At 52.7% G+C, this 22988-nt stretch overlaps 1 protein-coding gene, 1 non-coding gene and 1 gene segment (V, D, J or C); 2 read left to right on the plus strand and 1 right to left on the minus strand.

Annotated features, from left to right (window-relative positions):
- Positions 1-5825: 5825 nt before the first annotated feature.
- Positions 5826-6760, plus strand: LOC129086274 (uncharacterized). The gene is made up of 2 exons (XM_054592747.1): positions 5826-5896; positions 6060-6760. Exons 1-2 carry the CDS (start codon positions 5851-5853, stop codon positions 6758-6760), a joined length of 747 nt encoding a protein of 248 aa, XP_054448722.1. The 5' UTR covers positions 5826-5850.
- Positions 6761-14236: 7476 nt separating this feature from the next.
- On the plus strand, positions 14237-18334 carry LOC129086275 (immunoglobulin lambda variable 4-3-like). The segment is given in 3 exon segments: positions 14237-14305; positions 14428-14763; positions 18279-18334. Coding segments are annotated over 3 exon segments (438 nt in total).
- Positions 16304-16467, minus strand: LOC129086397 (U1 spliceosomal RNA). The gene has a single exon (XR_008530806.1). It is a non-coding gene; the product is annotated as a U1 spliceosomal RNA (small nuclear RNA).
- Positions 18335-22988: the final 4654 nt, after the last annotated feature.

Here is a 22988-nt window from a genome sequence, read left to right on the forward strand (position 1 = left end):
AAGGCTGTTAGGCTTGGAGTTGATACAGGAGCTGAGACAGTTTTGCATTTGTGCTCCTCCCTCCTGAGATGCAAGAAGAGAGGATAAGACAGGAGCTTGGGGAGGCCAGTGCCAGCCTCAGGGCAGAGCTCCTGGAAGCCCCTCCCACCATGGACTGGGCTCCCTTCTACCTCCTGCCCCTGGTTTTCTCCGTAGGTCAGAGCGTCCCAGGGCACTAGGGGTCCAGCTCCCTATTTCCCTCCATGCACACTTTTGAGCGACATCTGTCCAGACTCTGGTGCACTCAGCATCATCTGTGTATGTTTCTGTTTCTAGGTTGCTGCCCTCTGGTTGTTCTCAGCCAGCCCCCATATACATCTGCCTCCCTGGGAGCCTCAGCCGAGCTCACCTGCACCCTGAGCAGTGAGCACAGCAGCTACATAATTGCATGGCATCAGCAGCAGCCAGGGAAGGCCCCTCACTATTTGATGTATGTTTAGAGCAATGGAAGTCACAAGAAGGGGGACAGGATCCCTGACCGCTTCTCGGGCTCCAGCTCTGGGGCGGACCGCTACTTACGAATGTCCAGTCTGAAGACGAGGCTGAGTATGTGTGTGGTACCAGCCATAAGGGTGATGGCCAAAGCTGGTTTACCGTAATGATGCAGACAAAGGAGAAGCAAGGCCAAAACTGCTGCCATCCCGTTTGCCCACAGAGACGTGGTGCAAGCTGCTCTGCGAGCTTCCCCAGGAATCCTCCCTGAGACACCTCACAGAAGAAGGCAACGCAGTCCTATTTGGGTCATTTTGACAATCCAACAGTCTTTCCTCCATTTCAGGCCTGTGGGGATTTTGCTGGGACAGACCAGCCCAGCCCAGCCCAGCCAGAATATGACCCGGAGAGAGTGAATGTGCTGCGGTGATATTGTCCTCAAGAGCCATCTGCCACTGTATTCCAACTGTGGGGCTTTGCTCAGGGAATAAAGATTGAGTCCTTGAGTCCTGGAGGTGACCATGGAAGTCACAGCAGTGAACACCTTAACTCTGAGTGGAACACAGTTCATGACAGGGGTCCTGTCAGGACTGAGGTTCGGCAGGAAGCACGTGTCCCTCAGCAGAGGCAGGACAGAGAGACTGGAGCCTGTGGTAGGAACAGAGCCGGGTCCGGTGGGGAGGCGTGTAGGGAGGTCTAGGGCCGGACCAGCGTGGATCACGGCCTGGGCCCTCCAGCTGTGCCAGATCCGCAGCCTGTGCTGCCAAGAAAGGCTCCACACCTGTCCACAGAAGATTTTTAAGGACAAGTCAGGACCCTATCCACTGACAGAGCAGCAGATCTAGCGAAGGGGGGGATGTTGAGGGAGAAAATATATGTTGACTCTCCCTCACTGGAGCATCAGCCCTATGGGTGATCCATCTCCAATGTATTTTAAGGAGAAAACAGATTTGTGGACAGGTTGATTTTCTTCGTAGCCTTCCTGAAATACCTGCACCTTTCTCTCTCTCTCTCTCTCTCTCTCTCTCTCTCTCTCTCACACACACACACACACACACACACATCACTGAGTCAAGGCAGAGCAGCTGCATTCACCAACCAACCCAGGTCCCTGGGCGCTGGACGGAGCTGGGCTGGCTGGGATTCCAGGGCTGGACCCCAGACATCAGACTGGTCCTCAGTGGCTGATTCTGAGATGAAAGTGCAGGAGCTACTTGTGGCCTGCGTGACCCCAAGGGGGCAGGAGGGGAGGACGGGGGCTGGTCTCCAGGGAGGGTGTGGGCCCGGGGCAGAATGAGCAAGACATGGACTCAGGCTCAATCCTGCCATAACCTTGGTCAGCTAAGGGGTCACAAGGTCACAGAGCCATCTCCGTCCTCCTGTCTCCAGTCAAGGGCTGTTCTCTACAAGTGTTGCAGTGACTTTGTCCCCAAAAAGGCTCCCGAGGGCCCTCTCCTGGGAGTCCCCTCCACCACTCCTCCTTCAGGGCAGGGCTTCAGGAGGGCTGTGGGGGATGAAATCCCAACCCTCGTGTGGACCCCACTGGGGTAGGTCCACCTGGGACCTGCGGTGCCAGTAACATGGAGGAAAGTCTGGAGTGTCCTTGGTGGACAGATGGAAGGGCAACCTGTGTTAGTGACAACAGTGAGCAGAGAGGGAGCAGACATGGGTCATCCCGAGCTGTGCTCTGATGGGGACCAGCCCGCGAGGAGCCTGGCTCCTCACACCCCAAGTCACCGAAGGACAAGGGGCCCCACAGAGGCCATTTCTTGTGCTCAAAGTTGCGACAGAGTCAGGGTCTCAGTGACCCCATTGTCAGTTCTGTGGTAGGAAAGTAACTAATGAACAGTGTGAAGGACAAGTGTCTGTGTTCCCCTCCCCACCCTCCAGACTGTGCCACACATGGATTCCCAGATACCAGAGGATCCTGGGACTAGAAGCCAAAGTTTATGTCAAAAGAATGAGTTTGTGTGCTGTTAGCAGGGTCTTAAGACTGGACAGTATGTAAGGTCATTGTCACATTAGGGGAATCTCTAATACCTGAAGGGCTGTTGACAATTAAATCCAGGAAGCGGCTGAAACAGTTCACGGGGTCTGCACGTGGAGATAGTCGGGGCTGGTGCCGCTGATACGGCTGAGAGCGCGCTGCAGAGGCACCCTGTCCCCTCTGCCTCATCCTGCATCTTGGTCTATTTCAGCCTCTGCTTTTCTCCCTGTTGATTGTGTTCTATTTCATTCTCCCAGTACATCTTCATCCTATGCCCTTTGTTCTTTTTTCATGCATTCTTTCCTCCTTGTCTTTTTTTCTGCACCAGCGTGTGTCTCCGCACGCACATGGATGTGTTTGCCAGGCTTTATCCCTTAGCAACACCATAAGTAACGATTCGAGTCGGTCGCTGCCTTAGGCGTAAGCTCTCCTGAGGGCGCTGCTGGGACAGCCTCAGGTCGGCAGGAGGCCTGCTGCCGCCAGGTCTCCTCTCCTTGCGGCGTGTTTGTTCTCTGACTATCCTACGCTCCCTGCATGTAGCCTCTGCCCCTGGTGTCTCCACTTGCCACAATTTATCTTCCTTTTTTTAAAATTCAGTTTAGTTTGCCTACACTAAAATGCTTATTTTTAGCGAACGGTTCTGCGGGTTCTGACAAAGGCATACAGAGGAGCAAGCGCTGCCCCCGTCCCGATGTTAACAGCTCCACCAGTGCCCGGAAAGTCTACATGGCAGTCAGACCCTCCATCTGTCCTGACCCCTGACAACTGCTGATCTGTCATCGGTCCCTAGAAGTGGCTCTTCATACAAAAGTCACACAAATGAGATCACACAATACATGAGAGCTTTGTGGTCCTGGCCTCTCTCACTGCATAATCACCTGAGATCCGTCCATGTTGCTGTGTGTTAATATTCTCTCTGTTTTCATTGCAGAGTGGCATTCCACCACTCCAATGAGCCGAAGGATGTGTATCCATTCCCCAGTTAACGACATTTGGGTGCTTTTAGTTTCCGCTCTTTGGCAGTTTCACATAAAACCTTTATAACATTTCACAGGTTTTTGTTTGGACAGTAGTTCTCATTTCACTAGGGTAAGTACCTAGGAATGGAATTGCTGGGTCATTGTTCATGTGTGTGTGTGGGTGTGCCTGTGTGTGCTTTTTGTTTTACGTGATTTTCTACCAAGGGTAGATTCATGTATCCGCCACAGCAGTTAGGATACAGAACATTCCATCACCACAGGATCCCTCCTGTTGTCCTTTTATTACAACATCTACTTTCTCCTTTCCTGCCTCTGAGATCACCACCGCTGCCGCTAATCCTTTGCAATCACTAATTCTCCCTTTCTAAAATCTTGTCTTTGAGGAAATGATGTATAGAAATAAAAATGAAGTCCTACTGTATTTAGCCTCTTGGGGTTGGCATTTTTCATTCCACCTAATTCCCTGTAGAATCCTCAAAATTATTGTTGCACCAGAGTCTCTTCCTTTCGTTGCTGAGCAGTATCCCATGATCCAGGTGGACTAAAGGCTGTTTAACTGTCCACTGAGGAAGAGCATCTGGATTATCCTCACTTGGCCACATTACACACAAGGGTGCTATCAACATTATCATGTAGTTTGTTAGCATGGGTAGCTGGGTATCACTACAGGAAGGGAGCAGAGGAAATAAGACATTATGACGCATAATAAACTGGGAAGCTGAATCGAATACTGGGCCTGCCCCCCTAGGAAGCTACGCTTCACACACTCTCCAGGGGACCTCTGATCCCAAAGCGGCAGGAAGGATCATTACTGGTCATTACTCAGGGAGGAATACACACAGCAGAAGAAATTCCTCTGCTGGACACATGGACACTTGGCCAGTAGAGGCCAAGATGGTGCAGGGGAAGGTCTTACTTTGAGGCATGCTCAGTAGGAACTGAGATCGTGACCATAACGGGGGAGTGTCTAGCTGGGAAAAGCATTGGATTGGATAAGGGACACAGAACCCTGGAAGATCTAGGAAATTGATTGGTTAAGCGGATGAACCAGCAAAAGCCCACAAAAGATTAGGAAGTTGATTGGTTAGTTTGAGAGGACGCCTGGTCCTGCCCAAGCCTGAGATAACACAACCCAAGCTTAACAAAGAAGTTCTTTCTCCATAGCAACGACTTGAGCCTAGCAGCCACCTGTAGCCTGGCAGCTGTGCAAGCCCCAAACATGGGCCCAGGCGCACACCTGCCAGAGTGCAGCCAGAAACACAGACTAAGCTACCTGGCTGAGGACAGCGACAAAGACTGGGCTGAACCAACAGCACGGAAGTTTGGGACCTTGGCCTTTGTTGTGGGCTTGATGAGGACAAGATTAGGCTTTTTCCATAGCGGGATGGGCGAAGGTGGACACTGGGAAGCTGGGGGCCATCTTCTATTTCCACCCACATAACTCTGACCGGGACACCACAGCCTCCCTTGTGGGGGGTCTCTGTAATGCTTTCCTTGCAACTTTGTGAAAGAACCTCATTTCCACCAGCAAAATCTTCTCTGTGAACTTAAGTTGTCACTTCTCTGAGATAAATGCCCAAGAGCACGACTGCTGGGTTGTGTGGTAACCGCAGCTGTAGTTTTCCAAGGAGCTGCCAAACTCTTTCCAGAGTGTCTATGCCATTTCACATTCCCATCAGCTGCACACGAGTGACCACGTGTCTCCAAATACACATTCATTGGATATGTGGTTGCAAATATTTTCTCTCTGTTTCTTGTGGGGTTTTTTTTTTTTCATCCTCTTTAGAAATATTTGCAAAGCAAAAGAAATTTGGTGAGGTTCAGTATATTCATTTTTCCCCTTACAAATCAAGCTCTGGCATCATCAAAAAATTCTTGCCTCACCTTAGATGCAAAAGGTTTCTCTTAGGTTTTCTTACTGAGACGTCAGAAAAGGATTGCCTAAGAGGAACGTGGGCAATTTCCCTGTGTCCGAGCAAGGAACTCTGGCCTCCCCTTCACCAGCTTGACCGCTGTCCCCACAAGCTCCTGCCTCTGTCACTCCCTGCCCCTCAGCCCCCATGGGGGATCTCATCACCAGGGAGGAAGACTGTCGGTGCTCCCTGGGCCCACAGAGAAGGCCCAGGACTCAGCCTGGAGGGTGCGCGCAGGGGCTGGGTCGGGGGTCAGCACTATCTCACTCGGCACCACAGGCAGCCCTGGGGACTCTGGGTCCAGGCCCTGTGAACAGGGCCCTTGTCGCAGCTTCCTTTAACTGAGCCCTTTTCTGCTCAGCAGGGAGACACCCATCAGCCACAAGAAAGAAGGAAGTAGATTTGCATGAGGATCTTTGCCCCCCTCCAGAGAATAAGAGAGACCCTGAGGCCCATCCCCAACTGTGAGCTCAGAGGAAGAGCTTGGGGCAATTTTACAATGGCCTGGACCCTTGTCCTGCTCTCCCTCCTCACTCTCCGCACAGGTGCTGCCCCCAGGTCCTGCCTGCAAGCACGGCCCCCACAGGATCCTGAGCTGGTCCTTTTCCAAAAAGCCTGAACTCAGCCCAGGCACAACCTCAGGGAAGGCCCTGCGCCTCAGAAATGGGTATTTTATCCTCAAGCCTTCTCTCCTTTCCTCCTTTACAGGTTCTGTGGCCTCCTACGAGCTGACCCAGCCGTCCTCCGCGTCAGTGGCTTTGGGGGAGACGGTCACGATCTCTTGCTCTGGAGATTTAATAGGGAAAAAGTATGCATCTTGGTTCCAGCAGAAGCCCGGCCAGGCCCCTGTGCTGGTCATCTACAAGTTTAGCGAGCGGCCCTCGGGGATCCCTGACCGATTCTCTGGCTCCAACTCAGGGCAGACTGTCAGCCTGACCATCAGCGGGGCCCGGGCTGAGGACGAGGCCGACTATCACTGTCAGTCATGGGACAGCAGTAATAATGCTCACAGTGCCACAGGCAGATGGGGAAGCGAGACACAAACCGCCTTCCCCATCTGTGTCACGCTCTCCTGCAGCCCCAGGCAGAATGCAGCCAAAGCCATGGGCAAGTCTGGTCCAGATCCTCACATCTCAGAATCCAGGCAGCACGGCAGAGGGCGGGTCAGGAGGGGATCCCGGGCTGGCAGGACCAGGCTCTCCCAGTGTTGCCTGGGCCTCAGTGTGAACTGGGGACCAAGGGCCTGGGCGGAAGGACAGGCAGAAGGAGACATCCACCTGTGGTTATTGTCTCTGCATCCCCCTGTGGTGGTCACTGGGCCACTTCCTCACCTGCCTGAGCAGGACTGGACCCCAGAATTTCCCAGCTCCACTGCATTCCTGAAGCCCCAGGCTCATAGAGCAGCTTAGGACTCTGAAGGAAGCCAACGAGTGCCGCGGGCCCTGCGCTGTTCACCTCCGTCCCTCTTCTGGGCTCCCCCACCTCCACCGCTGCTGGGAACCGGACTGCTCACAGCCGCGCCCAGGCCCAGGCCCTTCTCAGAGAGGTCAGGGTGATGACTGCCGGCCTCAGCGAGGGTGACAAAAAGATGACCGCTTAGAGCCCCTGCAGGACCCTCAGGCCTTGGGGGTAACCTCCTGTGTGCCGCCTTCTCCTTCTCTCCAGCCTCCCCCACCTCACTTCCTCCAGATTTCCCACACACTCCACTCTCCTCTCCGCCTCGGAGTCTCTCCCAGGGAACCCAATCCAAGGCAGCCAGCTGTCCCGCAAACGGTCATCCGGCACTGAGGTGGCCTCTGGACACCCACAGAGCTCTGGTTCTCCCCTAAATCCCCAGTGGCCATGTCACAGTCCCCAGACAGAGCCGATTGTTCCCTGTATTTTTTATAGAATGAAAGGGAGTCTAGTATGCTAGGTGCTCTGGGTTCTGAGAGAGACAGCGGGAGAGTCAGCTCCATCCTGAAGGAGACTCCCAGGGAAATCGGGGCTGTTGCCTCCTCCTACAATGTGGCCCAGCAGATAGACCACCACGGTGTGAGCTACACAGTGGGTAGCACAGTGGGTGGGCTGCTTCACTTCTACCCTCCTAATCTTGCGTCAGAATCTCTCCTTTCACCCAGCCTACCCAGAAATGTATAGAGAAAATAATTCTGTGAAATAACAGTTCTGCTTGTCAACATTGACACTTAATAAGCCACCACAGTCCACCATTTGTCACCACAAAACCCCTCACATCTTCACAACCCACGCAATTTTCAAATTAAAGAATATAACGATCGTCATGTTCCCTCCTAATATGATAAAACTACCCCGTGAACAACCACAAACATGCTCAGCCTTTCCCACAGAGGATACGAAATACATTTTTATCCGCTAGTGCCTCCCAGGTGATTTGTCCCGCAAATATTGATATTTTATAACTTAAACACTGAGATATAAGTTAACTACTGCGAACATGTCTTATGTTAAGTAAAAGTGGAATGAGACAGGGCAACTTTACAAAAATATATGATTAATATGTATCCAAACATACACGTTATCAATCCAAGGAAAAAATACTTGTTACTTCTACAGTCCTCATTTCTGCACTACCCTGTGGTTGGAGCTGGTGTCTAATTACCTTCTTCCCTATCCACTCCATATGTGCCTTGCCCTCGGCAAACACCTTAGCTAGTCGTGATCTTCCATTAGGTGCGTTGACCAAACTTTCGTTCTTGAAGGTGCTGGTCCATAATCAGTCAGGCAGAATTGGATTGTTGTGATTTTACAACTGTGATCACAGACACAGGAAATTACGGAGCGTCCCATGCGTTCCATACATCCTCCTGCTTACCCCTGTTGTGTGGAAGGAACCCAATCCCTCCACCTCAGACAAGCCCCCCAATTTTGTCCTATGATTCACTGTCAGGAGGAGTCAGGAGGGGCCATGGAACAGTCTCAACCGCCAATTTCATGTGTCCTGCAGAGCGTAAAGTTTCGGGGATGAGAAGGAAAAGTCTTGCTGGTGGCTCCCTAGGGGCGGTAGTGAGTACTGTTTCTGCCATGTCCACCCTCTGGTCCCCAAATACGTGAATCCTGCCTGTAGGAGAAGCACCAGCACATCTTACACTCTGACTTAGAGCACATACAGCCCCCCGGAGGACTTCACCTCAGTCCTGTGAGGGGCTGCCACATACCTGGCCCTGGCCCTGAGTCCTCAAAGGCCTTTCCATTGGAGTTATTGGTTGCTATTGTGTCTCTCCGGTCAGGGCATCAGAAAGGTAAGATAAATGTGCAGAGGCTGGATGGGGTGTTACTCCATGCAAAGTGTCTGGATATCTCACACCCAACTGGGACCATACTTTGTGTTACACGCTAAAAAGCAGTGATCTGTTTACCGAATGTTCTGGCGTTTACAGACCACTTCCTGTGTGACAGGTACACAGAGCTGAAAGAGCAACTAAAATGTAGCCAGGTCTATGGGCTGAATGTTTGTGTCCCTTCATAATTCATCTCTTGAAATCTTGAACAGAAGGTGAAAGTATTAGTAGATGGGAACATTTGGACGTGATGAGTCATGAGGTGGAGCTCTCAGGACTGGGGTCGTGCATTTGTAACAGAAGCCACATCCTTAGCCCTTCCCACCATGTGAGGGAGGACACAGTCAGAGGCGTCTGCTTGAACCAGGAAGAGGGACCTCGCCAGAGGTCTAACATGCAGGCAACTTGATCCTAGACTCCCAGCCTTTAGAACAGAAAGCAATAAATTTCTGTTTTTTTAAAGATTTTATTTATTTACTTTTAGAGAGAGGGGAAGAGAGGGAGAAAGGGAGATAAACATTAATGTGTGGCTGCCTTTCACACGCCCCCTACTGGGGACCTGGCCCACAACCCAGGTATGTGCCCTGACTAGGAATTGAACCAGCAACCCTTTGGTTCACAGGTCGGCATTCAATCCACTGAGCCACACCAGCCAGGGCAATTTCTGTTGCTTTTAAGTTACACAATCTGTGACATTTTGTTCTAAGAACCTGAATGGATGGAGACAGCAGGCCCTGGGTGAGCAGGAGTGTCGTGGAGGGTGTTTCAGTCAGAGAGAAAAACACATGGAACCTCGAAGACAGAAAAGGCCATAAAATATTTGAGGTGATGAGGAATGCCCAGATGATTTGGAACTGCATGAGAACCAGAGAGATGGCCTGAACCACCTATTTCTGTCTGGGCATCCCAAGGGGATACTACCCCTCCCCAGCACCCCTCCCAGGTGACTGGTAAAAAAGTCAGTTCTGAAAACATATTCTCCACATCATTACAGGGTCTAGCACCTGAATCAAGCTCTGTCGACAAATGCCGGGCAGTTCAGCACCAAGACCCAGGTAGCCTAGAAAGGGCTTGGGGACACAGCAGGAGGAAGTGAGAGTTTCCATGGTGACTAAGACCAGAGCTTCTGGAACCTTCGTGAGCACACAAGTCCCCTGGGGTCTCCTAAAACCCACGTGCAGCTGCAGCAGGTCAGCGTGGGCCTGGAATCACCTGTCTGACCGTCCCCTCTGAGGACCACATTGGGAGTGGCTTCACTCCTGCTCACCTGCTACTCACAGCTCAGTGACAGGCACCACAGGAAGGCACTGTCTGTGAGTCACGGGGACCTGCTCTTTCAGTAGACACCTCACCTGCCACCCAGACCTCCATGCTGCCCTAGGTGGACAGGTCAGAAGAAACACCCTGTAGTCAATGTTGCGCAGGTCTGGTTGTAGTTTCTGCAGAACCAGGTCCCCCTCCCAGAATGGGGCCACATGCACGGCCAACTCTAGTGAGAAAATGGGGGTGAGGGGACACACGCCACAGATCTCGACAACGATGAAGGAGTTTAGGTGATAGTCCTGCTGGGACGTTCTCTGTTGTCTCTGTTAAGCGCCAGGATCACATCCCTGGGACCAGAGACCTGGGGGGCGCGTCAGCCGCCTGCGGTGCAGGCCTCCTGTGACCCTGCAAAGGGCAGTGCACACGTGGTCTCGGAGCCTCTGTGTGCACATGTGTGTGCATCTTGGGGTAGCCAAGGAATTGTGCAATGGCACATGTCCCAGGCTTTCAGTTTCTAGAATTTTCTCCTTACACTATTCTGTGGTTCTTGCGTTATACTAAGTATAAGGATTAAGGATATTAATAAAAACAGGAGGAGTAGCATTCACGTGTGTTTGAAATATACCAGCACCATTCACAGCACTTTACATTTATTAAATTGTTTAGTCACAAATACTCTATAAACGTGCCTTCTCATTATCACCTCACTTTACAGATGGGGAAACTGAGGTACATAGCAACCTTGTCTGAAGTCCGAACTAGACAGCGGCAGACCCAGTAGCAAACCAGGGTTATAGCCCCAGAGTCCCCGGTCCTCACCAACATCCTGCGGCCTCTGTGTTCTAAAAGCTAAGACTTGGCTTTTCCTTAAAATGCCAGGAAGTTTTCCCTCATTTTTCTAAAGCAAGCGACTGATATTGGGACTTTAAAGTACAACTCTGTCCAATATGAACCACCTAGATAACTTTAAATTTTGCAGGATCAATATTTTAAAAATTAGGTGAAGCAGCTGGAATTAGTTTTCTTAACATATTTTGTTTAATTCAATTAGCTGAAAATATTTCAAAGTGAATTAAATATAAAAATATTGATATATTTTACATTACTTTTGTACTGGCTTTGAAATATGGTATTTCAGAACTACAGCGCATCTCTCCTGGGATGACCCACATTTCATGCTCAACAGCTGTGAGTGACTTATTGCCACCACATTGGGGAGAGCAGGTTAGACGGATGATGAAGTGCCCTTGAGGTAATGTCCTTGCAGTGCATGGTGAAAGCCACCAGGGGGCGATGGAGGGTCTCATGACCCAAGAGCCTCATTAGGCAAGAAAGGCTGCTCCACTTTCAACCAACCCAAGAAGGCTGAGGACAGCACAATGAAGGGGCTATTTATATATGTGTCCACATTAGTTCCATTCTCAAATATACAATATTAAATACAACTACAATTTTAAAGATGAATCTGAGTTATTGAACACATTTTATTATTAGTCGGTGTAATGATGACAATATTCCTTTTGTATTTCAAATAAATAATCTCCCTCTCAGTGGGGAGATTATTTCCCCCCACTTCATACAAGTCTTACTCTTGTATTTTGTGCAGCGATCTAGAGGGTAGACTAAGAAATATTTTCTCGAAGTAGGATGACTTGCTACTTTTTAAAAAAGAATATATTTGCCTACCTCAAGGGGAGCGCCTACTGGCTGCAGGTCCGCCTTCACCTGCTACCAGCTGCCTGGACCCTGACAGAGCCCTGGGTCCTGCTGTCAAAGGCGTCGCCACCTCCTCGTGAATCCTTTTCTCCACCCCGGGGGCGATCGCAGCTCCCTCCCTTGTCCTCCGTTGGCTACCCTTCCCGTCCTGGTTAACTCCACCTTTTCCTTTAAGGTCCTGTAGAAAAGTTCCATCCTCAGGGAGGCCATGCGTGACATAAAGACCAATAACGTGCTTTTCCTGAAGAAACTCATCAGACGCTGTATGCCCCCCTTTGCAGCCCTCAGCACAGCTCATAGCTCAGTTGTATTTTCTGTCTCAATTAGACTCAGTCTGTTGGGAGGAAGTGTGCATAGAGTCCCGCAAAGCAGGGACTCTGAACTTTCACACTCAGGGTGATCCTCACACTGGAAACTGCAGAACGGCCTTGTGGGACAGGACAGATTGAGGAAACTTGCGATCACTCCTGTGACCCCAGAAGGAGCTGAGAAGGAGTCAAAGGGTCTCAGGGTGCAGGACAGACTGTATTCTGGGGACAGACGCAGGCTCCTGGGAGGAGAATCAGAGCCTCAGGGGAAGGAAGCTGCTGGCAGGAGGCCCCGCCCCAGGGGGTTGGGATCAGACAGACAGACAGAAGCCTCTGGAAGGGCAGGCCCTGCTGCTGGGGCCCTCAGAGCTGCGTCCTTGGAGGGGGCTGTGCCGGTGCTGGGGCTGTAGTACAGACACCACCACAGGGGGTGACAATAGAGAATCACTGTCTCACAACTGAGGTAAACAGTGTGAGATGTGTAGTCAGCAGGGCGGGTGTTCTGTGGGCTGTGAAGGAGCGTCTGCCCCCGGCCTCCCTTCCAGCTCCTGGGGGTCGCTGCCATCTGTGGTCCATGCTTTGTAGACCCTGCCTCCCGCTTCACAGGGTGTACTGACTGTCTTGTGAGTGACTGAAATCACATTTCCCCTTTTTATGATGACAGCAGAGTAATGGGATTAGGGGCCCACCCTAGTCCAGTGTGGCCTCCTCTTAACTAACTGCATCTAAAGTATTCTCTTTTCTAGACACCAGAACAGAAAGCTGGCATATGTGCGCTCCTGTGATTTGCGAAAAGGGCATGGTGTGTGCACACAGACAAGTGTGTGTGTGCCTACTCTGTGTGTGTATGTCGGTGTTGCCAACAATATTTCCACTGTCCAATGTCCCACACCCAAACATTTCCCTCTCCATCACTTACTTCATCCATTATCCATATCCTTTGTTTTATATTCCATGTAGGGATAAGGGTTAAAAATAATTATAGGAGGAGGATTATACATTCATTTGTGCCTAACTGTTTCATCAGTGATACTCTGTGAGACGAGCTTTCTCCTCATCACCCCATTTCGCAAATGGGGAAGCTGAGGCCTGGAGGCATGACCAACTTGTCTGAGGGCAGAACTAGAAAGCCGGTGCAGCACCGAGGGCTTCTGGCCCCACGGTCCCTGGTCTCACCGCCGTCCTTGGCCTCTCATTGTGCCCTCAAAGCTGAGATGTGTCCTCTTCTTAAGGTGCCGGAAAGTTCTCTCTCCTATTTCAAAAGCAAATGACTGATATAGTGACGTGGAAGTGGAGACCCATCCAATAAAAATGAAATTTTGAACCACATGCGTAATTTAAAATTTTCCAATAGCCAATTTAAAAATGTGAAGAAAGAAGCGGAATTAGTTTTCATAATATATTTTGTTTAACTGAGTCAGTTGACAATATTACCATTCCAATATTAACTAAATATAAAATATTAATGTATTTTACATTTCTATTACACTAAGTTAATGCAAATAGGTAAATATTTTGGTGACCCACCTCTGTGCTCACACAGCCTTTAATTTCTAGAGATGTGCAGAGTCCACCATGGTGACGATCTGATCTCTTGAGCACTTGCCCACAGAGGAGGGCTGTGGCTTAGGGACTCGAAGGTCTGGGGGCTGGGACAGGGGAGGAGGAGGAGGATAGGGGACAGGGAGAGGGGCCGGGTAGGGAGCGGATTCAAAGGTCAGGCATTGAGGTCAGGCTCCTGGATTGGAGTCTTGATTCACCATCACTGGGGGGCTCCAGGAAAATTAATAACCTCGCAATGAGAGCCCCATACTCATCAGACAGGAGGATGGGCCGGGCTGATGCCAGGTCAGGGTGCAAGCAAAACATTCACCAAGGGTCAGCATTTCAGAGGGCTCAAAGTAATGAACAGTCACTGTGTTTAAAAAGCTGAACATTGCAGGATGAAGCTCACCCTGAAGACAGCAGGGGGCGCTGTGGAACTTGCATTAAGGACTGATGGACCTCATTTCCCCAGGGCTGTGCTCAGGGCAAAATGTGTGTGTACTGTGCATCCTTTGAAGACACTTGCGTTGGGTAAAATCAACTCTCCACTCTGAAACCCACAGCTGGGCCATCTTCTGACCTCAGGGATTCACCAGCAGGGGGTCTTAGGCCCAGGGCTCAGACCAGAGCTGGGACAGACAAATTGAGGAACAGAAACAGATTTGCATTCTTGCTCCTCCCCCTTGAGCTGCAAGAAGAGAGGATAAGACAGGAGCTTGGAGAGGCCAGTGCCAGCTGGGCAGCCTCGGGGCAGAGCTCCTGGAAGCCACTGCCGCCATGGACTGGGCTCCCTTCTACCTCCTGCCCCTGGTTTTCTCCACAGGTCAGAGCATCTCTGGGCACTCAGGGCTCCCGCTCCCTGATGTTTCCTTCCAAGCACAGATGCCAACGAGCATCCTTCCAGTCTGGGTGCATCGGCATCATCCCCGTGTTTTGTGTTTGCAGGTCTCTGTGCTGCGCCTGTGCTGACCCAGCCCCCGTCTGCTTCTGCCTCCCTGGGAGCCTCGGTCAAGCTCACCTGCACCCTGAGCAGTGAGCACAGAGGCTACACCATTGCATGGCAACAGCAGCAGCCAGGGAAGGCCCCTCGCTATTTGATGTATGTTAACAGTGACGGAAGCCATAGCAAGGGGGACGGGGTCCCCGACCGCTTCTCGGGCTCCAGCTCTGGGGCAGACCGCTACTTAACCATCTCCAACCTCCAGCCTGAGGACGAGGCTGACTATTACTGTGATACCGGGGACAGCAGTGGTTCTCACAGTGACACAGGCAGACGGGGAAGTGAGACAAAAACCCTGACCCCATCTGTGTCACGCTCTCCTGCAGCCCAAATAGGACTGGAGACAAAGCCAGGAGCAGCTCTGGCCCCGGTTCCGAGACCTCAGATCCTCAGGCTCTGCCTCCCAGCCCAGGTGGTTCTGCAGGGGATGGGACAGCAGTGGATTCAGTCTCCCAGGACAGAGCCGACCTGGTGTTTCCTGGGCCTGCGTGGGAGTTGGAGACAGAGGGCATGAGTAGAAGGACTCACAGACCCAGACACACATCCAGTGGAAACGGTCCCTGACATCAGTGTAATGGTGACGGGGCCCCTCATTGGCCATCTGTCTTGCAATTTTCCCCGGAACACCCCAGCTATAGGAGCTCAGGAAGCCCCAGGATGTCATGGCAGCCTGGGCTCCGAACAGAGCAGCCCCTTACAGGGGACACTGAGGAACCCCCCTGAGTCCCCTCCTCGGGGCTGCCCCTCCCTCACTCCCCCGCTGAGTCCTGGCAGCTCACTGGAGGCCCCATGGGGAAGTGCTGCTGGTGGAGGGGACCCGCCCTCCCCCCAAGGTCAGACCCCGCTCAGAGTGTGGCTCAGGGTCAGGATGGCCTTGCGGGGGACTCCCAGTTGAGTCTTCATCGCAGGGTACAAAATCTTAAAGAACTGATCTCCTGCAGACCCTCAGTACCAGAGCGAACAGAGGGCATGCTTTAGAAAGCGGCGTGAGCTACACAAGGAAATAAAAGGCATTAAATATTGTTACCACATGGATTAATACAGAACCTTTTTGTCATATGAAACTCTATAAAAGATATCAGAATTTAAGGCAAAAACACAATAACAGTCTATGTTCTGGTTTATAATACATGATAAAGATACAACAATCTCACTACAAATGTTTAGAGGAAGTAGATCATGTTATAATAAAGTGGTGTGTCTCATTCAAGCCTAGTTATTGCTCAGTGTAATATTTTCCCAGGAGTTCGGACTTTGGCGGCAGGGGTGCTATGTTGTCAGAATTGTCTAAATCACAAGAGAAGGTCCCGTGTGACTTCCTGTGCAAACCAGAGGGAAGCAGCTGACAGTTCTTGAGGCCCATCTGCCCGCTCACCTCTGTGACAGAGGACAGCGGTCACATGGCAGTGGCTCCTCCTCCCCCTGGACCCTCCTCCAGCTGCTCTGACTCCTGGGCCAGGCACGTGCTCAGCGTGCCGTCCGGTCCTGCACCACGTCCCGTAATGTTATAGATCACGTCACAGTGGACTGACCTGCTTAGGTGTCATAAACACGTTAGTTTCTCACTGTCCTTCCTCCTCAGGCAGACCAGTCCCTCCCCACAGGGCACTGACCCTGCTGTCCCCACACTCACTGCTTCCTCCTGGTTCCTCTTCCCGTCCTGACGAAGCTCCTGGGTCACCTCCACAGAGACCCCTCCAGCGTCTCCCCACACAGGACCTGCCTGTCAATTCTATCTGATCTCAACTGATTAACTGAAAGTACTACAGCTCTGTAATCATGGCCCAATAATTGTTTTCATTATATTATTATTTTTTTGGCCAGGGGAGAGCGCGAACGCAGTCGCCCACTACCACAAATTCTGCAGTCTAGTTTCCCACATTTGGGGAAATAGCAGGGGTCAGCACACCCAGAGCGCAATGGGTACGCCTCCCCCTGGGAAAACCACCTTTGTGACCATGGTATGTCCCCAGCCAGGTAAGTACAATTGTTTTCATTATTGATTAATTGAGGTTTGCTCATTTTATTCCTTATTAGTCAGGAACTTTTTCATGCAAAACATACATGTGACAATAAGGGGCGGGGACAGACAGGAGCCCATTTCTCTCCTGCACAACACGTCTGGAGCCCCACGGTGGTTCTCCCGATACGCACCTGCTCGATGAGGGCCCCAAATCCCTCTCACGTTCTTGACCATCATCACTGCAATGGAGGCTCTGCTTTCAACTTGCTGCAGACGGGCCTCAGGATGGCCCCACAGCTGCAGCTGTCGCACCTGGCTTCAAGGGACAGGAGCCGCGTAAATCTAGTCTATTCTTTTCCTGTACAAAGCCAAAGCTCTAAGGAAAAAGAACAGCTAACAAACCAACCGAAGGGTCAGCACTGAGCCACAAGAACAATACTGGCCGAGAGGGACCTGAGAAGAGCAATCAAGTGGCTTTTCAGCGAGGATGGAAGACAAAGATAGGGAGGGGTGGTGACCGTGCACTGTGTCCCCAAAGAACCGTGTCCCCTGTGAGGTCCTATGTGCACAACGGAACTGGGGGACAGGGACTGAGTCGTGTCCACACATACGACCAGGATGGACGCCTGGCAGGCAACGAGGGTCTGAGTCCATGTGAGCGGGGGTGTGTTCCGCTCTCTCAGTCTCTGCAGCAGTAGCCGCCACCGCCCAGGGCAGAGCCTGCACGAGTGGGGGCAGCAGCGGGAGGCAGCCCCTGAGTCCTGGGTTCCCTGTCCGAGCCCCAGAATCACACTGCCACCCGAGAGATATGCGCAAAGATGTTTCAGATGGGCTCCCCTCTATCCTCCAAATGTACCCGTTTATATTGTATGAGTGATCCGAGCCTCTTGTCCCTGGTCGTGTGACAGGCAGTTTATGTAGAAATAGCAATTCCTCTCCTGGGACCTGCAGTCCGTGGATCAGGCGGTTAGCACCTGAGCAGTAGGTTCAGGCTCTGCCCTGGACCAAAGACACACCTGCTCCTCCAGCAGCCAGTGCGGAGGGGCCACCAGGGGGGCAGCAGAGACCACCTGGCAAAGGCTCCTGCAGACTTGGGGGCCTGGGCATGAGGAATTCTAAAAGGCAGGGGGATACTATAATGTGTTTTTTTATTCATCCGTCCCTGTATTAAAAATCAAAATAATTTAATTGTGCTTAAACAAGCGGATGATTAGCCACCACCTCACACCTGTAGAAGGTGTAGGATGTTTTCTGCAGTATCACCTTCCACACTGATGTTACATTCTGACTGTGAGTCTCTCAGCTTTACTTCTAGTAGAATTGGCCAGTTTCCCGGGCACAGGTCTAGGTTCTTCATTCCTGTCCCACCCACCCCATTCGTGCTACAGCTCTGGAACTGTCAAACCTTTTCAAGCTCTGGACGTGTCCCTGGCACTAGCGCACCCCTGGGGACACGGGGACACAGCGTCCGTGACCTGTCGCAGGAGCTGTAACCAAGTACAGAGACTTTCAGCATCTCAGGGGCTCCAGAAACGCCCTGTGCCCTGAGCAAGGTGGGGATTTCACTCACGCTCTGTGCTCAAAACTGTGAGGGAAGTAGGACCTCAGTCTGTTATTGTCACCTCCAGAGTTACTGCTCTATAATGGGTTCAGAACATGAAGACACACGTGTCCTCTCATCTCAGCAATGTCCTGACGAACCTGGAGTGAGGGCGTGGGACAGTCAGCGGTGGAGATGTCAGCCGCATGCTATGGCACCAGAGAAGAAACCAAGAATCCCGGGGCTGAGCGTGAGGTCTGTTGGGACTGACCCTCCCTACCCTGTGTCCCTAGTGCTGAGCCAGTCTCAGGACCACAAGCTCCTCAGGCAGCCCCTGACCCCCTGCTGATTTGCATACCCAGCAGCTGCCTCCCCAGCAAGGGGATAAGAGAGGCCCAGGAGGAGCCCTGCCCAGCTCGGGGTCAAGGACCAGAAGCAGGCAACTCCGCCATGGCCTGGACCCCTCTCCTCCTCGGCCTCCTCGCTCACTGCGCAGGTGCTGCGCCCAGGCCCCCACCCACCCCAGCCCGGGGATCTGGACAGCCTGACCCTGACCCTGACCCTAAGCTCAGCAGGGCGCTGCCTGGGGAGCCCACACACAGGACTCTGGAAGGAGGAGGGGCTGAGAGGCTGAGCTTCCCGCTGTGCTCAGGGGCTCTGTGTCAGCTTGAGGGGCAACCGCTGCCAGGAGGAAGGGCAGGCAGGGGTCCTCATTTCCTTGGAGGCTTCATGGAGTAGCCAGACTCCCGGGTCACGGGGACTTAGAAAGATGGCCCACAGAATCCCTATAGCTCCCTGAGGCAGGCAGGCAGGGGTCTCTTGGGAAGGGCTCTTTCAACCTTAAACACACCTCTCCTTCCCTCTCTTGCAGGTTTTGCGGCCTCCTATGAGGTGACGCAGACGTCCTCAGTGTCGGTAAATCTGGGACAGACAGCGAGGATCACCTGTGAGGGAGACAACATTGGAAGTAAATATGCTTCCTGGTACCAGCAGAAGCCCGGCCAGGCCCCTGTAACGGTCATCTATAGTGACAGCAAAAGGCCCTCAGGGATCCCTGACCGATTCTCAGGCTCCAACTCGGGGAACACGGCCACCCTGACCATCAGCGGGGCCCAGGCCGAGGACGAGGCGGACTATTTCTGTGCAGCAGGGCATAGCAGTATTAATGCTCACAGTGACACAGGCAGACGGGGAAGTGAGACACAAACCTCCATCTGGGTCACGTTCTCCTCAGGCCGCACTGGGACTGCAGACAAAGCCATGCCCAGCTCTGGCCCAGGTCCCGTCTCCCAGGTTCCAGGCGGCCCCTCCCAGGGAGCTGTGCGGAGGGTGGGGCAGCGGTGGATTCAGGGCCGGCGGGACCAGGCCGGGCTGGTGTCTGTGCGGCGCTGTCACTTCTGGGAGGAGGGCCACACAGTACAGGTGCCGAGTCCTGGGTCCGGAAATAACGGTACTTGAATTCCTACATCGTGGTGCCTGGGCTGCTCCTTGGAGAAAATTTCAAGATTAATCTGAGAGCCTCGCAGCTCAGCTGAGCTGAATCCTTTGTTGAAAATATCTCTGGCAGCTTTGCCAAGGTCAGCATATGGGAGAGGGATACCCAGTGGCCAAGCGCAGCTCTGTCCCCAGGTTGCCATGGCGAGGTCGCGGGAAAGGGGATCTAGCGGTGTCCTGGGGGGGCCGTCGCAGCCCTCTGGCTCGCTCGGGGTGGAACTGCGGCTGCCGCGACAGGAGGGCGGAGAGAAGGACACCGTCCCTGTGGGCTTGACCCTGCCCTCGCCCTGCCCAATTCTGTCCCTCCCGTCAGGTGTTGGGCCAACTCTGTCCTGACGTCCCCCTCCTCCCAGGCATGTGGAGCCCCTGGACAGATGCTGACCATATTCTATGCAGGAGCAGCTGTGACATGGACGTTATAATCGTGTCTCCTGACACCGACCGCCCCTGACCGCAGCCTAACACGGCTGAGGGGGAAGGTCAGGAATCGAACCTCAGGGACCCAGGTGACCACAAGCTCCTCTGAGCCTCCCTCTGTGCTCCATGCACCAGGGGGCTGGCACTTATTGGGGTTCTCCAACAGGGTGGGCACGGGGCTCTTCGCCACAGTGTTAGTGATGGGGGTGAACCCTGTCCACCTGGCTGGCCTCCTGTCCCCTGCTGCGTTGTGAGGCTTCCTAACATGGGACACCTTCTAGTTCAACGCTGAAGAAGTGAGTCCCCTCCCCTGTCTCCCCACTTGGCACAGCGTGTCCTCTGAACATGAGCGCATGAGGCCATTCAGGAACAAACCCTGTCCCTGCCTGTGGTCTGGTCGATCAGACACAACCAGGTGGCGCAGGAGAGGCCGATGCACGTGCTGTCCTGATGCCGCGCAGTCTGGGCGGGACTGCAGTGGGGTGTCCCCTGGAGATCCCAACTCCAGCTACCCTCTCCACCCTGTCCTAGGACGGGGCCTCTCCGTCCAGCATTTCAGGCCTGTCCTCTCTCCCAGTAGCAGGGGAAGTCATGGGGGGACCATGGACATGGGCCTGCCTGTGCGTCCTGAGGAAGCCGACGGAGGGGGGCGGGCGCACAGGATTCAGGCCAACCTTCATCTGCCCCCAGCTGCCTGGACCCTGCTGGAGCCGAGCGCCCTACTGTCAAAGACGCCTCCCACCTCCTCGTGAATCCCTTTCTCACCTGTGAGCAACCTCAGCTCCCCCCACCCCCTCATCCTCCACAGGGTACCCATCCCAGCCTGTTTAACGGCACCTTTTCCTTTCGGGTCCTACATAAAAGTCCCATCCTCAGGGAGGCCATTCATGACATAAACCAAGTGATAGGCTTTTCCAGAACAAACCCTCAGACCCCGTATCCCTCCTGTGCATCTTTAGTTCAGGTCACATCTGAGTTGAATCTTCTGTCTCAATTAGACTCAGTCTGTGAGGGAGGGAGTGTGCACAGGGTCCCGCAAAGTAGGCACTCAACTTACACACTTAGGGTGATCCTCATACTGGAAACCGGAGACGGTTTGTGGGACAAGACAGACTTGGCAACTTTGCGGCCACTCCTCACTGGGACCCCAGAAGGAGCTGAGAGGGGAACCATGGTCTCAGGGTGCAGGACAGACTGTATTCTGGGGAGAGAGGCAGGCTCCTGGGAGGAGAATCAGAGCCTCAGGGAGGGAAGCTGCTGGCAGGAGACCCCCCCCAGGGGGGTGGAATCAGACAGGCAGACAGAAGCCTCTGGAAGGGCAGGCCCTGCTGCTGGGGCCCTCAGAGCTGCGTCCTTGAGGGGGCTGTGCAGGTGCTGGGGATGCAGAAACCATCACGGGGTGACAGTAGAGATCTACTGTCTCATGTTTGTGAGGCTAACAGCCTGAGGTGAATATTGAGCTAGGCTGGTGTTTTGTGGACTGTGAAGGAGCGTTTTCCCCTGCATCCCTTCCAGCTTCTGGGGGTCACTGTCATCCATGGTCCTGGGCTTGTACTCTGCCTCCCTCTTTGCATGAAGGACTCACTTTTGTGTGTCCCCTTTTTAATGACAGCATTTAATGGGATTCAGGGTCCACCTTGTCCAGTGTGGCCTCCTCTTTACTAATGACATCAACAATATTCTTATTATCTGTGATCAGAACAGGGGGCTGGGAGATGTGCCCGCCCTTGACTTGAGCGAAGGGCGTTGTGCGTGGGCACAGAAGGGCATACGTGTGCGTGTTGTGTGCGTATGTCGGTGTTGCATAGAAATATCTCCAGAGTCCAATGTCCCAAACCGCAGCCTTTCCCTCTCCCTCACTTTCTTCAGCCATTATCCAGGGCCTTTGCTTTATATTCCATATCAGGATTAGGAGGGAGGATATTGAGGAGAGGAACATAACCATTTATTGGTGCCTAATCCGGATCAGCCCCACGCCCGGCACTGCCTTTGATCAAACTGTCCAATCGCAGGTGCTCTGCGTGTCGGCCATTGTCACCAAAGCCCCACTTTACAGATGGGGAAGCTGAGGCCTGGGATCCTGAGGATCTTGGCTGAGGTCACAACTAGAAAGCAGCACTGAGGTCTTCTGGCCCACGGTCCCTGGTCTCACCACTGTCCTTGGCCTCTCACTGTGCTCTCAAAGCTGAGATGCGTCCTCTCCTTAAGGCGCCAGAAAGTCCTCTCTCCTATTTCAAATACAAGTGACCGACATACTGACTTTGAAGTGCACACCTATCAATAGAAAGGAAATTTTGAACCACGTGTCATTTAAAATTTTCCAGCAGCCTCATTTAAAAAAGTGAAGGAACAAGTGGAATTAGCTTTCACAATACATATTGTTTATATGGCTTATTTGACAATATTACCAATCAATATTGATTAAATGTAAACTATTAGTGTATTTGACATTTTGATTACACTAAGTTAATGAAAATAGGTAAATATTTTGTTGGCCCACCTGTGTGCACAGACAGCCTGTAATTTTCAGAGATGTGCACAGTGCACCGCGGTGACGATCTCATTGCTCCAACACCTGTCCAGAGGAGGAGGGCTGTGACTCAGGGACTGGGCAGGCCTGGGACCTGGGACAGGGGAAGGGCACAGGGAGAGAGGCCTAGCTGGGAGGGGATTCAAACACCAGGCCCTGAGGTTGGGCTGCATTGGAGCCTTGACTCATCACAACTGTCAGGGGGGATCTGGGAAAATGAATAACCTCGCAGTGAGGGTTCGCTGCTCATCAGACAGGAGGAGGGGCGGGGGCTGGTGTCTGGTTGGGATGCGGGTAATACTTTCAGAAAGGGTCAGCTTTCCTTGAGGGCTCAAAAGTCATGAACAGTCACTCTGTTTAAAAAGCTGAACACTGCATGACGGTGCTCATCGTGCAGACAGCAGGGGGCGCTGTGGAACTTGCATCAGGACTGATGAGCCTCCTTTCCTCTGGGCTGCGCTCAGGGCAAAGGGGGGGTGTACTGTGCATCCTTTGAAGACACTTGTGTTGGGCAAAATCAATTCTCCACTCTGAAACCCACACCTGGACCATCTTCTGACCT

Source organism: Pteronotus mesoamericanus, unplaced genomic scaffold (assembly GCF_021234165.1).
Source record: "Pteronotus mesoamericanus isolate MK-2021 breed Mesoamerican mustached bat unplaced genomic scaffold, CSHL_Meso_final scaffold_371, whole genome shotgun sequence".
Classification (NCBI taxonomy): domain Eukaryota; kingdom Metazoa; phylum Chordata; class Mammalia; order Chiroptera; family Mormoopidae; genus Pteronotus; species Pteronotus mesoamericanus.

Coding starts and splice junctions, on each gene's coding strand:
- LOC129086274 (XM_054592747.1), top strand. CDS start 5,851: ATGGCCTGGACCCTTGTCCTGCTCTCCCTCCTCACTCTCCGCACAG. Junction 5,897..6,059: donor CCTCCTCACTCTCCGCACAG/GTGCTGCCCCCA, acceptor CCTCCTTTACAG/GTTCTGTGGCCTCCTACGAG.